Source organism: Pieris rapae, chromosome 18 (assembly GCF_905147795.1).
Source record: "Pieris rapae chromosome 18, ilPieRapa1.1, whole genome shotgun sequence".
Classification (NCBI taxonomy): Eukaryota; Metazoa; Arthropoda; class Insecta; order Lepidoptera; family Pieridae; genus Pieris; species Pieris rapae.
Window position 1 is genome coordinate 1,513,780 of NC_059526.1, and position 21,457 is coordinate 1,535,236.

The window sequence follows — 21,457 nt, forward strand, 5'->3', positions numbered from 1 at the left end:
ATCGTCGTGGAAATAGGGGCTTAGAATATCATGCAGGAGAACCCGAAACCCGAGGAGGGGATGATATGAGGGAAATTGGTTAGGCAAGCGCGAAAACTGTTAGTCACCGTAGCGCTCAACTCCACGAAAACACACAAATAACAAATCCTAAATACAGGTCACGGTATAATCAATAAGCGATCGATTATATCGTAACTTACAAAATTTCATCCAAAATTAGCTACACAAATTATAATTAAATCTGAAACGAGATAAACATTTATTTACATGACAGAAATTGAATTATATCTATAGATAGAAAATAAGAGAAGATTAATAAATATGTTCGGTGATATTTTGTTAAGTGTATATTAGTTTTGGTATTGCCATGTGAAAGGGTGTGGGTGATTTTTATACGTGGGAAAGTGTTGAATATCAAAGCGATATAACGAAGCGTGCAAAATTGTAAAGTGACTATTAAAATTGTTTAAATGTTTAATAATCATTGTTGTTGTGTTAAAATTGAATAGTTTTAAAGGTATTTTTGAATTCGTTAAGTAAGGAACTGAAGTGTTTTTAGTCAATTTGATATTGTAATAGTGTGGTATGTCTGTCAAAAATCTTGATGCAATCAGGATATATGTGTAAATTGTAAGTTTTCTTCAGTGAGTAGAAATGATTAACAGTAAAGTATTATAATAGTGGTCGTCTGCATTGTATGTGCTATAGTGTGCAATATATGTGCTGTGTAATTTAGGAGTTATATGTATAGAGTTAATTGTCAGTTTTGTGTATACATTGATGACAGAGTAATCACTTTTAATAACGTTAGTCTGTGTTTGAGTATAAGAGCAGTCATGTGTCAGATTCATCGATGTCATCCAAGGTAAAATTTAAGTGTAAATTGTCAAGTGTCAAAATGTAAAGTGTCGGTCTGCGGCCAGGCGACGCTGTAGCGTACCCGGCGTGATGCATCGGCGGCGGCGGCGCGTGAGTGGCCCTCTGCGGTCGCCTTTTGTAAAACTCCACTTCGTCTACCGTCCACACAGCGCCTTTCACGTTCTCCACGCGCATGAAGCATTTGTGCAGCGAAAGGTTGTGTCGTACTGCGTTCTGTTTGTACTTAGCTTCTTAATATACGCTTTGACAATACTTATACTTACAGATAAACAATTTAACTAAGAGTATGTATATATATAAAATATATCACTATTATCTTAATACAGTGATTTAGTAAGTTAAAGTTTACCTTTGACAGCTATCCTGGGATACTTAAGAACACATAGTTAAAGTTAACCATCAAATCAAGGTATCGAAAATGACGTCTTACCTTCCAAGTGGCCGCGTTTCGTCTGAAGTAACAGAAAGTACTCTGGAACCAGTTGTAAATCTCGTTCAACGTGAGCTGTTTGTCTGGAGACTCTATTATGGCCTGGAAATTTTTGCGGGACATTAAGATAAATACGACAGTAAAACGCGAAATATATTTAATTTCAATTTCTATTTCAAAGAATTTTTTTACAACTAATACAACAGAAGTTTACTAAAATACATACTTATATACATATATTTAACTTAATATTAATTAAATCAATGCATTGGGCGCGTACTAATAAGCAGGATGTGTGCTTTAGTACCTATTGACAAATTGTGTGGAAAGTGTTGTAAAATTATTGGAAATATAGAAACGTTTGTGGTTGCGTATTTCAGAACTTTGGCCAATAGTAATATTTTAGTCAGTTATATAAAACCATAATAATGTATCAGCCTTTCTCAGGAATCACTCTATGTTCTTAGTAATATTAAAAAGTGTGCACACAAATACCTCCGTAACAAAAGGGCACAGCGTAATGGTTTTTGATTCTAATAATCTGACAGACCAAATTTCATCAAATTTGGATCAGTGGTATGTGTAACTTGACAGGTATTTAAAGGCCTTTTGAACTTTTCATTATTGACATACATGTATTTATATGTTCGCAGAGTAATATTGTGTATATTACGTGTTTAATAGTATAAACTTTATTTAATTTTTCTCGACATTATCGGATTAGCAAAGTCTGTAAGGAATAAATAAATATTTTTTTAGTTTAGGCGATGTTATATCCCTTCTAGGTACACCTCAATAAATAATGTTTCTATTCAAGTCATTACTTCCTGTTAGCTCGTTCAAACCAATATATATATCTAAAATAAGCAATATTTTATTTACCTGTCTTATAAGTGATGCGTAAGTAAAGGGCGGCCGCACATCCGCGCTCTTATAAAATTCTCGATTCCTTTGTATTTCTGAAAATTGTAAATCGACTTCAAAAACATATTGTCATATCAATATTGGCGTTATAATTAATTTATTAATCATACAATATTTTACCTTGTTGTACATCTAATCCAGCTCTTTCGAGCATGTATGGAAGACCTTTGAAAAACGCGAATTTTTAATGTGATATAAGTATTACATATCCACATAATATATAAACCAAGACGCCACCGGAAGTTGGAGTTTGAGACAGTTCAATCAATAATTACTAGTATTTTACTAATAAACATCATCATACTATTGACATACATTTTACAAAAATATATATATTTTATGTAAATAAATTACTACTCTAATTGCGCACCAGTTCCAACTTTTTTTTTATAGAACAGGGGCAAACGGGCAGGAGGCTCACTGCCAGAGGGCTCGCGAGTGCGTTGCCGGTCTTTTAAGAATTGGTACGCTCTTTTCTTGAAGGACCCTAATGCGAATTGGTTCGGAAATACTTCAAAAAACCAACTTTTCAACTTTTCAATACTACAGTTTTTATATAATTATACGCTTACCTCCAGCTATGGCCACCCCTGACTTATCGGAGACTCGACGTCTCACGGGACCTGGAGATGCACCTTCACTGGCAGGTCCTGAAAATTTCATTGCATATTATCGTTACGTATTGATTTATTCAAATAATTTTCGTTTGAAAGCTCTTTGCACTTGTACTTTAAACTTTAGGGACTAAATTCCTTACTACCAATAAATTTCAGTTTCGTTTCTTACCATGTGGCATTTTGTGATGATGAGCGGTATCCCTTGCAGCATGGAGATGACGCATCATGGCAGCCAGACGGTCCCTCTCACGGCGTAGCTGCAGCTCCAACTGGGCTACCACCTGCATCTGGACGCGCGCCTGCGCAGCTGAACGATCGTCTAATGTGTGTGCTGCTTCTAAGTGCCTGGAAATTATTATTGGGTTCTAGCTGTGTGTGAAGAGTGTTGGATTCAAATCACGACAGTTACCAATTTTTCTTGTGTGCAAAATTTGAGGAAAGTTTTCACGGGAATCTAACGGGTTGATAAGATACTAAAGATTAAATATAGGATAATACTGGTTCATGTGCAGAGGCGATGAGAACTTGGAGAACCTGATTGTGATAAAACAGAAGGTAAAAGGTAACGTGATCACCAACCAAATGGACAGATTAATTGTAAGACTCATCGTCCTGAAAATTATACACTTGTAAGAGAGTCGCTGGACAAAAACCAGTGATGTTTCCAGTGGAGCTACCGACTGAATAGAGAATTACCAGATCCAAAGACTAAATGATAAATATAGAGCCAAGGAATTTATTGAAATAAATGACATTGACGCAAATTCTGCATTGCTAGTGTTATTGGACGTCATCACAATAATAAATAAAATTTCTGGAGCATACGAACAAAGGCTTCACCAACACGTGATAGTCGACGCTATTCAACTTTTTAGCACCACGGGCTTACAGAGAAGATTAAAAAAGACAAAACCATTTGAATTAGCGAATTAGTATGAGAGCATGGTAGTCTTGTAAGTGCTAAACAGTGGTAAGAGAAATTAGTACACAAGAACAGAGACTTCCCTTAATAGAGAATCTTAAGGTCCAAAAACTTCCTTTTAAGTGAATTAGGTTAGACTTAAGTAAGGTTTATGTAAAATCTCAGTGCAGAGACAATTTATTTAAAACAAGTTGTGGTTATATAAATAGACTCACTTGAGGAAAGCCTGGAAATCTTCGGCGAGGGCATCGCATCCCGGCCACTTACAGACACCTCGTCCATACAAAGGGTGTTCTTCTATTTCACTGCCCCATAACATTAGACCTTATAAAAACAAAACACAATATTCGAATCAAAAATAATATACTTCATTATCTCCATAGCGTACAAGGGAATGTAATATATGTATTTGAAATTAATATTTTTGGACTATTACCTGGTGGTGCATTTGGTGGAACAGAAAGTGGTGCGTGCATCAGATATTGCCTCTGGACCGCCTGCAATTGCTGTACCAGCTGTTGCTGTTGAGCACCAAGTTGTTGCTGGAGGGAACCTATGATAATTTGAGAATTTTGGTTTATCTTATTTTTACATTTTGGCGATTGAAAAGAGTGGTGGAAAGTTTCTTGCCAGTTGTTCTTGCCCGCTCTACGCACTTGACTTGCGAACTGGTAGTAAATGTAACTTTACAATAAAAATTTCAAGCCTACCTCAGCAAATTATTCATAAATTTAAACTTAAAATACCTGGCGAACTGTCTGGTGCTTGAAGATGGGACTGTGAGAGCAGATTGAGGCTTATTTGGTCTTGCAATCGTGACTGCTCCAGTCTTTTTGCTGCCTCTGATGACATGTGCTGAAAGAAATTTTTTGAATTGTTGTATGTTGATTTATAGTTACCAAAATACTAAATTTGTAAATTTATATGAGTAATATATATAATATAATCGCATTGACGCATATCACGCATTTTTTTATTTTCTTACATAACTTGACTTATCTTTGACCACAATAGCAATTTTATTTTTCATAATTATTATTATTATTTTTCAATATAAACCATGTTATATATTTAAAACATGGTAAGTCACTCGTTTTTCAAGTGTCACCAGATCGATAAAGACAAGACATTTAATTATTCTAGTCTTACACTATGAATGGAGATGTGGTAAAAAAAGTTATTTCAAAGTTAGTGAATAATTATATAAATACTATAATAATATAAATACTAATATATAAATATTGAAAAAGAATTATAATATGCTAGTCATTAAATTCTACCAAGCTGAAACAAGTAATGTTTCACCGGGAATAGAACACAAGAGGTTCTTTTCTTTAAAAGTAATCTAGTTATAAAAGAAAACATTTTTATTTACATTTTACATTATCACAAGAATGTTTTATTGTTTTTTATTAATCTTTAATGTATAATATTCTACGGTTTCGATATTTGTAAATAGCAGTACTAATAATACAATAATAGACCTATATAGTAGTTTCATTCTAGAAATACATTGTCTTCACATATAATTATTTAACAAATTTATAAAAAATATTGTAAATCCCATTTTAAAATAGTAACTGTGGAGTTTCTCGCCCATTCTTCTCCACACAAATTACCTTTCGGAAGAGGCAACTAGAATCATCTTTATATTTCGTTCAAAAGTGCCATTTACCTGTTTCTGCATATGATGCTGATGAAACAGGCGTTGCTTCATCAGCGCTTGAAGCTGACTATGCTGGTCAAGCAGTTGCATAGCTAACAGATCTGGCGCAACTAATGGTAACGGAGACCTGGCACCTGCGTTGGTGCTGCCCGATGGCGATGCTGGTGCTGGGCTGGATTGAGTAGATCCAGCTGTTGGCGATGTTGGAGCTGATGCCTAAAAACATAATATTTGTAATAATATTTGTAATTATTTGTACATGTAGGAATTGCGACTTTTCTGTTAATACAATGAAAAATAATGTAAAATCTAAACTAAGATAAATTTGCGCGCCACTGTGTGTGGCAGAATATGCGAACGACTGACAATTGTACCACCTTGACATTTTGTACCATATTCGTGCAATAAATAAATTATTATTATTAAAAAAAAAAAACTTGTCATATAAAAGAGACAGAATGGATGATAATCTTTTAATGAATATGGATTACCCTCGCAAGAGATAGGGGTTCATTTTCAGCTGTCGGCGAACGACGCGGAGGGCTGCGTCTGCGACGCCGCGCTGCCTCGCCTCCCCACCTCCCGGCCTCCTCTCTGAAACAAGGGGGTTACCATGAGCGATCACAGCATGATTTTAATTTTCTTACCACCGTTGACATTTCCCGTTTGTCACTAGTTAGGTAAGCCGCATACCACAGCATCATACAATTTTTTTTTTATATTTAATCCTATAATGAATGTCACTGAACTCCTCTTAAACGGATAGACTAATGTGAAAAATGTATGTTTAAAGAAAACACTTTTTAACGAATTGAAGCTATGTATTCTAAGCTTAGATCATTTTCCTATTCATTTTATTTACTTATTATATTTTTTTTGTCGAGCGTCATATATTTAACGATAAGCATATACATAAATTCTACATTTCAAAGTTATTGCATATTACAGTTTGTTTATAACTGTATTATCGTGGCCAGGTTGACTCATAAGTGCCAACTAACACGCCTATTTGCTCATAGCTAAGCCTTGATTTCACCAGAACAAATAAAAACTAGGAAATTCTAAACTAAACAAATTGTTGGTAGCTAAGTCATTTAAAATAAATATTACACCACGTTTTGCATACATTGTATATTAATTATGATGCGAAAGAATCTTGGCAAAAAAGTAATTTTTAATCGAAATAATATAACACCGTTCCTAAATTCCTTGATTTGATTTTTCATAGTTATATCCCAAGCTACATTATACACTATATATACTATACAAATGGATACCTTGTTCCACTGGTACTGTACATTATTATATTACGACATTTACAAACAGAGTTAATGATTACTAAAAATATAATAAATTAGTGGCGCTACAACCTATTTAGGTCTTAGCCTTAGATTTCTGAATCTGTTTCATGATCATTTTTAAATCTAATAGGCAAGTAGGTGATTAGCCTCCAGTGCCTGACATACGTCGTCGACTTTTTGGGTCTAAGACATGTCGGTTTCCTTACGATGTTTTCCTTCACCGTTCGAGCAAATGTTAAATGAGCACATATAAAGAAACAGCACAGCACAGCCCGGGATCAAACCTACGACCTCAGGTATGATAGTCGCACGCTGAAGCCACTAGGCCAACACTGCTCTTAATTAGTATTAAACCTTTTTTTTTTTATGAGGTGGAAATGCACTAATGCAGGCCCGCATCAAGAATATCGAATTGACGCGGGGACTGTGGGGCTGGATCTACACTCAAAACCCTCTGCTATTCAGAGGGGTAGTAAGACTCTACCCACTAAAAACACCTCAGCCCATCACACGCCCTTAAGATGGGCCCTCGGGGTTCGCTAGGCATTCTACCCAAGGGACACGGGCTTATATCCGACATAGAGAGCTAATCATGACCTGCGGTTCCGGGCTACTCGAGGTCGAGCCCGCAACCTTGAAATTAGTATTAAACCTAAGATAACCTTAAGATAACTTGTCCGTATGAAAAAAGCTCATAGTTCTGCTGTCTGTCTTACCTGTCCAAGCAGCGGTCCAGCTCGAAGGAGTTGAGGGGTGGCGGCTTCGCAGCACCACCTGGACTTGTGTTTAGCGCTGTCTCAGGACCCTGAAATAAAATATTTTAATTAAATAACCATTTCAAAATTGTAACCAATGTAACAGTTTCTTTTTAATTGATGAAAGCTTGCTGATGCTCGGCACACTCATTTGTAATGTGACAAACATGCAAACATGACATACACGAAGATATATTAAATAATAAAAATTACAAAAACTAAACGAAACTACTAGCTTGTTTATCAGAATGCTTAATCTGGATATCAGCTAATATTGTAAGCAGGAGTTTTGACCAAAACACGTTCAAAAAAAGAGGGACAAATGGAATGATGGGATACCTGGGGTATATGAAATTTAAATTTTTATAAAAGGTTGAGGCTTGCCTTTTGTAAAATTTGTAACCAACCTGATTGTAATTCACAATATTTTCAACTCTTTTTTTATCACCGCGTAAACACAATTTGTGTAATACTTTAGGAAAAAGAGTTTTTGTGAACACTATCTCTGTATTGGTGAGGGGACGTTCATAGTCATCTTTTTTGAATAATTTATTCAACCAGAAATGTCCGAGTGGGAAAAATTTATTTCTGTATTAGTTAGAAATATCGTTAGACGTACTCGCATATATTAAAACTTACTTGACAGAACCATACCAAACCCTAACATATAGATATATGATTGTATATTACGTAAGTTAAACAAACTACATCCAAAAAGGCGATATTCTGTTCTACATACCTTAGTTTACTTAACAATGTATTTCCAAATAATTGGTAGATAAAGTGTTTCACACACACACAGTTAATATTATTAGATTTCTAATTTCAGGTTTCTTAGGTATATTAAATTTTTTAGATATTTTATATTACATAGACTGGTTCATATGATAAATTCTCTTTGAATTGAATACTTCATTTATATAGGCTATCGGCTAGAATTAACATGCATGATATCCTGCAGCACATATAGTTTTTATATGCTGGGGAAACGGGCCATGGGCCATAGAAAGCAGCTACCAGCCCAAGGACACCCATCTTAGTTACTTTGTGAGCTTGTTAAATAAGCCTACAACTATGCATCAAGGTTAACAGTGCGCCAAGTGCTCCTCATTCTATAGAATCTATGAGCAAACCTAGTTTAACAGAGCACAGACAATATTTCTTTAACATTTAGCTTTTTCTACCTTATTCACCTCATTTAAATCTATGATAAGTGTGCATGGCACGCGGTTTTCGGTGCATACATTTTATATTTTAAAAGCGAGGACATTCGGACGTTCGTGAACATAGCGTCTTATAACATTCGTTAGACGCAATAAAATAAGTTAAACATGTTAAATAAACATTCTGAAGAAACAAATAGTGGGCGAGGCGTTAATATTTGCACATTTTTTATTATTTTTGTGTTGATTGGTTTCACGTGCCATTTTGAGCAATCGTCAATAGTTAACTCGTCAATAAATGGGAAAAAACTAATTTAAATGATAATTTAGATTTTAGAACCCGGTAATTTTAATCGTCAAGTAATTTAATTATTCTATTATTAAATATAGTTTAGAGGAAATAAACGAATATGTTTTTTTTTCCAATTAAATATAGTGTAATGGACCAAAAATTAAAATGCTGATAATCTAAAACAGTACGGATTTAAAAAAAACCTTTTGATAATATCTAAAATGTATGTTAATTAAATAAATACTAACAATATGTAGAAAATACAAAAGTAGCTTTATTCGTGTGATATAGAAATTTAAGCTAAAATATAATATAATATATATAAACATTTTCCACTTTCGAACACCTGAACCGCGAGTGAGGTCATTCTAAGATGTATGTTTTGTTGGTGCTATGTAAACATAAAACGTATAAGGGCTTGTGTAAACTATGTCATGTACTATTTTTATAAACATCCTATATTAATAAAAACAATGGGTTCATGCCTAACATTGTCTAGTCTACAACTGCGGCTAGATAATATTGTATAATGTAAAAAAATATAAACACTATGGGATACGGGGCATACGAGTTTTGGGTGCCGGCATTTGAGGAACGGGTACATTCTTTTTTCAAACAATTGGATGTCGTATCCAGGGAAGACCCTAACGGGAGTCGATCCACAGTTTGCTAGTTCGCCAAACAAAATACTTTGTGAAACGGCCCACTACATCACTAAGTCTTAACGCATTGGTTTAAGTACATTCTAGAGTATAAAAAAGATCAGGGTTTAATCACAAATATTGTTATCTGTAGGATATTCCTAGTGCTACAATCAGTACGATGGCGTAAAGCCCAGGATCGCGCTAATAAATTTATGCCGCCCTAAGGATATATACAACTTCACTACCTTAGTCTGAAGAAGTTAGACCTTTGGAGAACTCTCCCTTGAGCGGAAGAACCATACTAGAATTTATTCACAACTTAATTTTTGATTTGGTGTTATTTTAAATTATCATGTTTCCTCATGCATTTTTGTCATAAATTTATAACTATTTTCCTTTATTATTCATAAGAATATAAATAAAAGCCTGAAATTTCGTATACACACTAAAAAATAAATTACATAATAGTTTATTTGAATACAGGATGTATATGATTTTAATTTAATTTTTCCCTCAAACATCACTCTAAAATGTTTGGTCTAAATTCTCCTACCTTATCCTTTAGTGTCTTATTATCTTCTTTCAAAATCAATAATAATTTCAAGATTTAATATTTATCTAAATATTATGTTTTTAACTAGCTTCTCCCTTTTTCTTTTGATGTGTTTTTTTATTTTCTCTCGCGTATAGTTTACCTACCGTTTACTTGAAACTGGCTAGTTTAACCTATATAACTATTGTAAAAAAATATAAAATGGCATCACATATATTACAAGGAGTACAATCAGTCAGTACAATCACTTATAAAAATATGTTACAGAAAGCATATACATGTATGAAAACGACAAGAGAATGCAAACCAGGTGCATGCAACTTCCTCGCAATCGAGAAGCCTGTCGCATGATGTAGAAAAGTCGCATGGCAATATATACTATAATAATAATACTATATTAGCGGTTTATGCAAAAAATTATCAATAAATATAATATGACATTTAGCACGTATATGTACGTGATATTAAAATATGTATTAATGATTATGTTTTGTAAACATTATTTGCTTATTTTGCGGAAGTCCCGTTATACTAAAATACAGACGTCAAATGTTATCTATAACGTAAGCCTTATTTATAGAGTTGTGTGGCTTTTTTTAATTTAGTTCGTAGGTGCAATCCTAATACATTCATAACCAAATGCACATCCCAATTTATTAATATATTTTTGGATGTTATTTTACTTTGAACACTATTAGACTGAATTTATGGTCATAACGGTGCTAGAGCATAGCTAGGTTTATGTGAAATGTTAGGCGTCATTTTACCATAGTCAAATACGTAGACAAACCAGCTAGCTATATACTATTAGTGGGAAAGGCATGGTGACACAAAAAAAAGAAAAAAAAGAAAGGTGGAAAAAAAATGAAACTGGTTACTATGTTAAGTGATACTAAGGACACTCAATTTTGTAACGAATTGTTACTTGAAGGACCCTAAATCAAATAATTGCCAATATCCGAGATTTACCAGTAAAACTATGTTAAACATACATTGTTATACGTGTTGTTTTGTAAGTATATTGGCAAATATAGTTATTTATATAGTTGAAATGATATATGAAATCCATATGGTTTGTATAAACAAATTATATTATTGTTTTGCGAACACCGTCACGTAAAACAAAGCAAGGCGTGTATTTCGAAAAAACAAAACAATGTAACTTGATAACTAAACATTACTCATGTTTATGATAAGATTTCTTCAAAGGTTATGTTTAAGCTTTAAAAAGAATCCTTAATATTGTAATTTCAAGAAATAAAGTCTGTCACAATAGCATTAAAATTATTTATTAGTTCGGATGATTATTATGTGTATTCTCAAAATCTTTTTTTGTTCCTTCCACTCATTCACCATTTTTGTTTATTTTTTATGGCTTTTGTTTGTGCCATCTGGGCACAAGGTAACTCGCCAATGTCGTGTAGATGGAGAAGGCACAAAGGAATTGAATATGCACCTAAAAAAATTGTTGATATTCGATGTTTCAGACAGGACAGACAACATAAATATGACTAATAACATGATAATGATATTCATGAATAATTTACAATCAAATATATGTAAGTTATTACACTTTAATTTTATTGCTTTCTATATATTAACATAAAAATATAATATGGACTAATCACAAAAATTAACAAACATTTAACAGTTAAAGGACGGGGGCCTTTACGGGGAAAAACGTCATAGAGAGAATAGGTTTTTTTTTAATAATTTTCACTCTACTCCCCTGCCATAGTCTCCAGGGATTATTAATATCACTGCTACTATTTAACGCGTCGGGAATTACTGTGTCGCTTTATTTAATCACAGATGATAACTGTCAAATTTCATAGTTGCTATTCGCTCACAAAGAGTTACACTAAATTGAAACACACTTTTACAACCCAGTCTAGAAAACGTAAACGATAAATAGCACAATACAGATAATTGAATAATTATTATTAAAAGTTTCGATTCTTACTCTGCAACTCTCAATAACCAACAATCAAATATTCAAAATTCAATACCGTCTTATTTATTATTATTATGCTGTCTTTTACCATTCGTATCGAATCGTAATTGGCAGCACAGATATAGACAATTGTGGGTCTCAATAACGTTGCCCGTAGACAAGTCAAGAATTGAAAGGTGGAGGCGATATCTTAAGGCAAGCAGGACAATGATGAACTATAAAGATTTATTAAATATGCGATAATAAATGCTGTATAAACCTACTAATCAAGCCGTTTAACGCCGAAACCCTATTATATAATAACCTATCTCAATCCATTTTTGATCATCTTAGATAGACTACTTAATCCAAATATTGATAAAAGTGTGCCAATAACCAATCGACTGATTGTAATAGCCATCTGTCGATACAAAATTTCAGTTTTTTAATTTTATTCTTATGTTTTTCTTTTAAATGTAACTTTGTCTTTTAATGCGCTTGCTTGTTTTCTGTTTTTATACATAATTTGTTAATCTGTTTTGGCTTTGTGTATTGTATTAGTATTTTGTATAATAATATGTATTAAGTAAGCTGTTAGATAACCTATAATTAAATAAATAAATAAAAAATATACAAAAATTCTATGGGGAAGAAGGATAAGTAGTCTGGAACTATGGTGTCTATTTCTACATAATAATTATAATAGCATTCTCTAATGATAGAATAATAATATATTTATTTGCAAGAATATGATACAATAATGTTTTGGTGATACATTCTAATGTTCGCATATTCTTATACACATACAATGGCGTGAAAATTTATCATATGTTAAAGAAAATAGAAGATAAAACTTACCTGTCGAACCGCGTACAGCATTTTCTTAATTCACTTTTCAAAGTTCACGTGTAATAGTTAATTTAACTTGAAATTTTATTTTTCTAGTTAAATAATTTCACTACTATCAGTCATTGTATAACTATTAATTATTTGTTAATCTGCAATTTTTTGTCACTGTTCATAGTAATTACAAAAGTGCAAAACCTTGGCTTTTCATTAATTGCGGTAATATATAATAATAAGATAAACGTAAAATTTTATTAATTTAGTAAACAAATACAATGTTACTCCCTGAATTTAAATAAATATGTGTAGTTGGAATAAATTATTTATTGGAATTTAAAATAATATGTTTACGAAATAATTATTATAAAGAATATAAGCAAAATATATAGAGAATAAGAATGAAGAAAATATATCTGTACGTGTTTCACAAATTTTGCTGTAAAATAATTGAAAGATGCTAATTTATGTAGCTTTTTTAAATTGACAATGGCATCTTCAAACGTACATTAGGCATCAAATAAAACCTAACCCAACTCCCGCTGCTAACAGAAAGACACCAATTTGCTGGTGTAGTGAAAGCCTTTTTTATTGCAATAATATTTTCTATAGCACCGAACATTTCGCACAAACTTCATTAAAAACTGTAGCTATTATTTTAGTAGATATTGTAGAGAAGCAAGTTCGAATTTCAAATATAAAGCCCACACAATAATTAGGACTTATTTAAACTAGTTTTTATTATTTTTATACTTATATTACTTAGATAAAGTGCTGAAAAGCGACTATACACCCACCTCAAATGCGACAAAAGGGGCGACCAATCACAAGCGTCCACTGAAAAGTACCACGCCTACCCGCTTTAAAGAGACGGAATACAGCCTTATTGAAAGCTTTAGGTAGATTCTTTTATAATAAAACGAGGATAGCTTTTTGTAATCAAACAAAATATATTTCGCGTTTAGACAGCTGGAGATATTTTCATGTCGAATTGAAACACGACAATTAGTAAATATATGCAGATTTTCAAAGTTGAAAATGTGTTTAGAATAAAGTTAACTACAATTCCTATAATATCTATCTGGATATATGCAATCTGATGATTAAAATAAGTCTAATAATAGATATATCTCTAAAGAACATTTTAATTTTTAGCATTAGTGATGAAAATATTATATGAAATTTTTAAATATACATTTTTACAGTTATTGAGTTTCTTTGAAATATAGTATATTTACTAATAACCTTAATATATAATCGTACTGTTATATCATCTCTAATACGATGTTAAGAATTTTTAGTGTATTCTAATGCTAAGCAAATAGTCAAAACATACTTAAAATTTAATATTCGTACCCAATTTTCCTCAATTAAGAAAATTTGTTTACACTGACGTAACCTTAAACAAATACTAATAAGAGTTGATTGAAATCGAAATTAAGGTATGAAGTCTCTTAGTGCAGTTTATCAGTAAAAAAAGACAATTAAACAATGATTGTCGTGGTCTATTGTGGGTGACATAAACTATCTGCTACTAGATATACCACGATGACATACTGAATTATGCTAGTTCCTCTGAGATACAAGCTCTCGACATCAGGTACTGGGTTTTGGTCGTTTGGTTCTTAAAAGCTTCGTTTTTGAATTGGAGGAAGACCATAACTTCCAACCTCCACATTAAGCTGTCTTGTTGGTCGAAGCTGAGAATGACATCATTATCAGACTGTTATATTGACTAACTTAACCATCCGATTACACAATTCATCGACAGTACAGTACAGCATTAATCATTACTTAAGCTTCTATAAAGTGTCAGAGCAAATAAACATTCTTGTTATTTTGCATTAAATATCGTAACTAATGATAATTAATTATGAGAAAAAATTATGACTACCTACTCTATCGTACACGTGAAACATACTGATATATGAATGCTTTAGTCTTTTTCAAAAACATATCAGAGTTTTGTGACCGTAATAGTTATGTAAAATTTATATGTGAGAATGTAGAAAACTGACTAGCTTTTCAGAACCGTGAAGCAGACGAACATAGATATGATATCAATACATAAAAATAAAAATTGATTAAATATTCAAGGCTATTCGAATATTTTTTACTAACACATATATTCAGAATTTACAATATCATTAACCTACACAGTAATAATAATTAAGAAGAATCAATAGAATATTTAAAGGGTTTGGTCCCTGTGGCCCTGTGTGTGTGTACCCTTAATGCTGGAAGGATTTCCTCGCTGTATTGCGATACTTATTCGCGAAAAAATAAAAAGGAAATGAAGTGGTTAAATTATTTTAAGTAATTAACTTTGTTATGGAACAGCTGGGAACCCTAACACAGGTAAATTTACTTAAAAGGGTTCCCAAATCTTACACTATGAAAAGAAAGATGTACCAACTTAAATTAATAAAGACTTATTATATATATATATATTCGTTTGGCGAGGAAAGTACCAGCTCTGGGTTCACCGGTATTTCCTATCAGACGCCAACTTCGTTAATTAGCTGTACACATGAGCCCAAGTGTTAATTTTTTTATAGAACAGGGGGCAAACGGGCAGGAGGCTCACCTGATGTTCTGACGGATGACGATGCCAGAGGGCTCGCGAGTGCCTTGCCGGCCTTTTAAAAATTTGTGCGCTCTTTTCTTGAGGGACCCTAAGTCGAATCGGTTCGGAAATACTTCAGTGGGCTTGTACTAAATAAAGCAAAATTTAAGTTGAAAGCGTTTTTCGCCTGCTCTACCAGCTAGTTTCCATTAAAATTTAATAATATAAAACGAGAATTAATTAATAACTTGTACATTTACGGAAACTGAGCTTGTTTAAATATTGCATTAGATTTGTTAAAAAGCAAATTTAAATCAATAAATCACTGAGTAAGAACTGGTATTTCTGTAACAAGGTCATGGAAGTCAAGAGATATCTGATCTACGGCAGTGTTTAAGATTCAGATGATATGCAATATAGAGTATTGACAACACATTATAGACAGTTTCAACTCTACAAAGTTCGGAAATCTACGACTAAACAGTATTTTAAAAGATTTTAAACACAGATTAATAAGTGTATGTATTTTATATGAAAGCGTTGATAATACAATATTAGCCATGTCAAAAATAAGTATAATATATTTAGAACCCTTTGTTTAAGTAATTTATTAAAAAAAAGTTTTAAAAATCCTCAAAAATACCGACGATTTATTGTTATTATTTTTGGGCTAATAATTTGATTCATACCGTTTATAAATAAAATATTTATTGCAACTCTTGGTATAAGCAATTAAGACAATTTAATTTTAAAAGGGCAACCGCAAAATCGCAGCCCAACCCAATTTTAGTGGGTGCGTTGCCGGCCTTTTTAGGCTCTTACTTTGAACAATTTCACTGTATGTTTGAAAATCTAGATTTTAGTTAGTATAATTTTTATATTTATCTGTACTAGAAACGAATAAAATGTTTTACTATGAATAATTTATTAAAGTAAAAATCGCAGGATTTTACTGTCCTAAAATTAAATTCGAAACCTCTAGCCCTATATACTTAAAAACTTTCGTAATAAAAATTAATGTTTACCACAATCCCTTACGGAACAATTAAAACAATTAAAATACAAATTCTACGAATTATTAAAAACTAACACTTTTGTCTCTGTTATCTTAAAAATCTTACAAGATTCTAACTGATCTTTAGAATCGAAACATTATTAGGTACATAGACATTAATTACCAAGAGTTCTTATTATCTATAGCTCATATTGTCTCAATTTCTGGAGCACAGTAAAATTATCATTAACTTCTCTGTATTTATATTATTATTATTTAAAAAGTTATTGATTACAATAATTTATCTATATAAAAAGTGTAAAAGGAATATATATATAAATTACTTTTATCTATTTTTTATTGTTTTTATTCTCAATCTACGAAAATTTTAATGTAGTTTTTTGTGAGTACAGAATTGATTCGATAAAATATTAATAATTTAATTAAGACAGTGATTTTTCCAAGATTGCTAGAGGCTTACGTAATTGTTAATTATCAATAAAAAATTATGACAGAATTAAATATCCAATATTACCTTTGTTTGAGAATCGAAAAAAATATAAGGCCATTTTTAAAATAAATACTTAATTGTAGTCACGGAAAATATTATTTTGTTTTATAAAGGTCGATCTGCTTTGATACGAAGTAGGTAAATTTGCAGGTAAAATAAATCAGAATAATATCATATTTTTGCAAAAAAACACATTAAAAATCCGCATGAAAAAAATTAATTGCAATACATATTTACCTCTAAAACAAACAGCCTATTGGTATTTTCATAAATAACATTTTCTTTTCTAATAATAATGATTATAAAGAGATAAATAATCAAAATCGATATTTAAACCTCCATTAAACTTAATTGTCCCTTATCAGCTGTTAAGTACGGCACTGAACAGCGGTCTGTGATTGGTCGCCCCCTTATGAGCGACGACGTGATTGGGCGAGCGCACATAAGCGACACACCACGTGCTTATAAGTTCCAAATTCAAAACTTTTGCGCGGCACTCACGACGATTTAAATTTCGAATTTTATCAAATGTTAGACCAATTTAAATTAAATCCAAAAATTAAATTATAAGAACCTGACACGTCAATTAATATAATTTAAATTTATTTTTACTTACATAGAATTTCATCCTATAAGAATGGACCATAAAAAAAATTAAAAACCGCAGAAAATTTGAGCAAAAACCATACTTTCGTTAAACAATTAAAATATTAAAAAAAAAACCACTGAACAGCGACAAAAATTACCACTCATAAGTTCCTTGCAGTTGCGAATGCAAATTATTTATACTGCACTACAATGCATTTTATTATTAACTACAAAACGACACAACATATCACAATAAACGCGATTTAAAAATATATATTTGCTTGCGTTTCGCGCATCTAAACAATACACAACAGTCGTCCACGCGTCGGCAACAACAATGCTTCGAAATAAGCAATATTTAACTACCGAAGTGGGGAGGGGCAGCGTACGCCCTCAGTATTGGCGCTACGGTTGTGGTAGTTATAGTTTACGTGATACACAGCTCAAATACAAATAATATAAACATTACAGCCGAGCATGCGCAGTGCGTGCAGACAGGGATGCAGCATTCGATATGAAATGATTTTCGATAAACTACCTGTTATAGAACGTTATTTTGAATGATTGACACTTGCTGTATTGTTGTAAATGATGTGGAATCGCCTAAATTGCGTTTTTATAGATTAATTTGCATATTTGTGTCATTGTTACGGCGCATGCGTGGTGGCGGAAGTCGTATCGATGCAAAGTGTTTATTTTTTAACGGCTTTTTTTAAAATTTAAAGCTTTCAGGTTTTGTAACGCAGCTTAACAATAATTCCATTATGTTATATTGGAATAATTTGAAATGTTGAATAATGGAAAAGGCTAGAAACGTGTTCTTGTTTAATTAAAAATTAAGGGAAATTGGGATAATATCATATTAAAGTTTCCAAAAAAGTTGAGTGGTGTTCGAAGTAAGAATCAGATACGTAACAACTTCACACAGAGTTTGAAATGGATTTATTTCAATTATAATTTCATGTGAACTATTTGCGCATGTCTGGCTGCATTTACACCGATGCCTGTGAAAGATCGACATCCAAAAAATCTATTTACCCGAGTATTTTTTATTTATTTCTCACAAAAACTTACAAAACTTCATACATGATATGTTACAATAATGTATCTAAATAATTGTCATTCTTCTTTGGAGTAATTGTTATTGTTTCTGTGAGACTGATGCCTGCTGAAGGTATATAATAATAAGAAGAGAACAGTCTTCTCTGGCGTAAGTCTTCGGACTTGGACCCTGGATGTGCACCTTTCTGTCTAATGCACACCTAACATGAATACTAGCTCGTTTTAATATAATAAGACTTATTTATAACAATAATAATAAGGTCACTTTTTACTGTGTCAGTAGAGTAAATGATAAGTGTTTAGCTGATAAGATAAAAAAATAAATAATCAACATACAGATAATAAGAAAGAATCATAGATTCGTTTAGCTGCTTCAATAATGCGATATATACACGCGTATATAGATACTCATAGCACACACTTATGCACATTTCGTACTTAAGTATAACTTCACTGTTTGAAATAAATTTTAAAAAATCGATATTGATTTAAAAGAAATTAAATAAAAAAATCTGAAAGATACAATAATTGATCATAATAAATTAAGTATTAACACATTTAAAAAATTCGATCCCTATGGCAAAGTAAGATAATAATTTATCTCTTAGTAGTTTCTAAACCTAATATTTTTTCCTACCAATATTTTAGAGTTACTGAGAGTACAAATACTCTCTGGAGTATTTGTACTCTCTGAAGTTCTCAAAAATATTACGATGATTTTAATGGTTGCCAAATGTTGCCCCCACTTGTTGACCTTAAGTTGTGTTCCTTCAGTCGATTAGAGTTCCAGAAATCCAGGTTATATCCACACCACCTCAACAGCTGGAAATCTTTCACAACCCGATTATGTTCAGCATTAACCAACTAGGGATTTAGAAAGAGAGATCTCTATTTAAAAAGAGAGTTTACTCCTTCCTTAAAGGCCGGCAAAGTATCCACAACCAAAATGCGTGCCTTTTGTAGCTGTTTCTTATAAAAAAAATGCTCAGTCTCAGTCTCCAAGCGAGTGTACTCTACTCCAGATACTGTGTACCAAAAGATTTTTCTTTACTTGGTGTTCAATGAAAACTGGATTGGGTGGTCTGAGAAACCTCCGGCCAAAAATCGACAAAAAAGCTAATCACCGAAGGATTTGACTATTATTATTATTACGTTGCGGTGTGACAACAAATACAAAGTATAGGCCAATGACACTTCGTTATCAATTGATTGAGTAGATATTGATTTTGTGGATCAGACTTCTCAAGAGTACTCACTTATAATAAATGTTCGAATCCCAGGAAAAACTTTTTGTATTAATCGCAACTCAGCGTTAAGTAATTAAAGAAATGATTGCTAAAAATATATTAAGTATACTATATTAACATAGCAGCATTTTGTTCAATTTTATTATAAGGAGTCGTTTGTATAATATAAAGTAATATGCTTTTTTTTCAATATTTATAATTTAATAGGATTTCCAAGCGTAAACTGTATATTTACAGGTATATAACTAATAAGAATCCTAAATTACATCTAGTGAATGGAGCTTTCTGTAATATTAAAGCGCAGAATTAATTTTCACTTTGAAACAAAAAGGCTTCGCTCATGAGAGAGTAGGCGGAGTCAACTGCCCTGATCAGTGCCGCCCAACGTAGCTGAAAAGCGACCGCCTATCACCGTAGGAGACATCGACAATTTTATTTTCTGTGCTAAGACTTATAAATCTAGAATCTATGTATTGATTTCAAAAATAGAACAATTGTAGCCAATTTCAACAATCGTAGCAAGTTTCGTAGGCTGTATTTTTTAATACAATTTTACATTGAATTTCGTAAAATGCACGAATCTAATATTAAGCTGATAATAATTTATTGAAAAATTTCTTAATGTTAGAATTATGAGTAAATTAATCTTTGTTATAAATAATGTTAATATATAAAACCACGTTCCACAACTGCGCGTTTTTCTAGGCAGTTTTTGCCGCGCACCACCACTTTGTGGAACCAGCTGCCCACTGAAGTATTTCCGAACCAATTCGGCTTAGGGTCCTTCAAGAAAAGAGCGTACCAATTCTTAAAAGGCCTGCAACGCACTCGCGAGCCCTCTAGCATTGAGAGTGTCCATGGGCAGCGGTATCACTTAACATCAGGTGAGCCTCCAGCCCGTTTGTTCAACAAATAAACAAATTTGTAGGCTGTATTGTTTTAGATAGAAACACTCATATTTAACTATAAATTTATGGAAGAATGTCTTAATGTAAAAATTTGTATACAGAAAATGATGTATGATTAAAATCCATTAGCATTAAAATCCAGTAAGGGTGTTACAGATGCTCGTTTCGTGATCAGCCTTCTTTCTGTGATCAGTTCTTTAAATAAGACCTTTACAATATTTTTTTTAAATACGTATCTGCTGTCCATTGCAAAAACGGAACCAGCAAGGCAACATTTATAATATCAACACATTTAAATAAATTTATATTATTATTCCATATAATATTTATACCATCTTACATTAATGAGGAAAACTATTTTAAAAATGATTAAGAAAATATATTTTTTGTGGGTGTTTGTATCGCAGAATATTCTGATTTTTGTAAGAGGATTACAAGCCAAGGCTTAAATTTATTTATTTTACGTTTATTAAATATTTCCTTGTGTGTTTACTTGCGTAATTCGTTTTTATGCTGTATTTGATTTAAAAATTGTGCCTAATTAAACATTAAACCTAAATATATGCGAATTAACGTAAATTTTTGTTAATGCTTTTTTTAAATATGGAAAATAAGTATTTAATATCGCAAAATTATTCAAAAAGGTATTTTTAATGATA

The 21,457-nt window shown here is 32.1% G+C and overlaps 1 protein-coding gene across 6 annotated transcripts in view; it reads right to left on the reverse strand.

The window, feature by feature from the left end:
- Positions 1-21,457, reverse strand: part of LOC110998241 (forkhead box protein P1) — a 50,241-nt gene that overhangs the window by 4,954 nt on the left and 23,830 nt on the right. For 4 of the 6 annotated variants that reach the window (XM_045632198.1, XM_045632195.1, XM_045632196.1 and 1 more), the window contains 10 exons: positions 7,456-7,544; positions 5,930-6,032; positions 5,448-5,654; positions 4,519-4,627; positions 4,209-4,325; positions 3,988-4,096; positions 3,020-3,195; positions 2,806-2,883; positions 2,192-2,268; positions 1,310-1,411 (listed from right to left, as the gene is read on the reverse strand). In XM_045632198.1, coding sequence (XP_045488154.1) covers positions 1,310-1,411; positions 2,192-2,268; positions 2,806-2,883; positions 3,020-3,195; positions 3,988-4,096; positions 4,209-4,325; positions 4,519-4,627; positions 5,448-5,654; positions 5,930-6,032; positions 7,456-7,544 — 1,167 coding nt within the window. Of the gene's footprint in view, positions 1-940; positions 1,093-1,309; positions 1,412-2,191; positions 2,269-2,805; positions 2,884-3,019; positions 3,196-3,987; positions 4,097-4,208; positions 4,326-4,518; positions 4,628-5,447; positions 5,655-5,929; positions 6,033-7,455; positions 7,545-12,937; positions 13,059-21,457 lie in introns of those variants that run through there. The other 2 variants (XM_045632197.1, XM_045632200.1) reach the window with 2 other exon arrangements.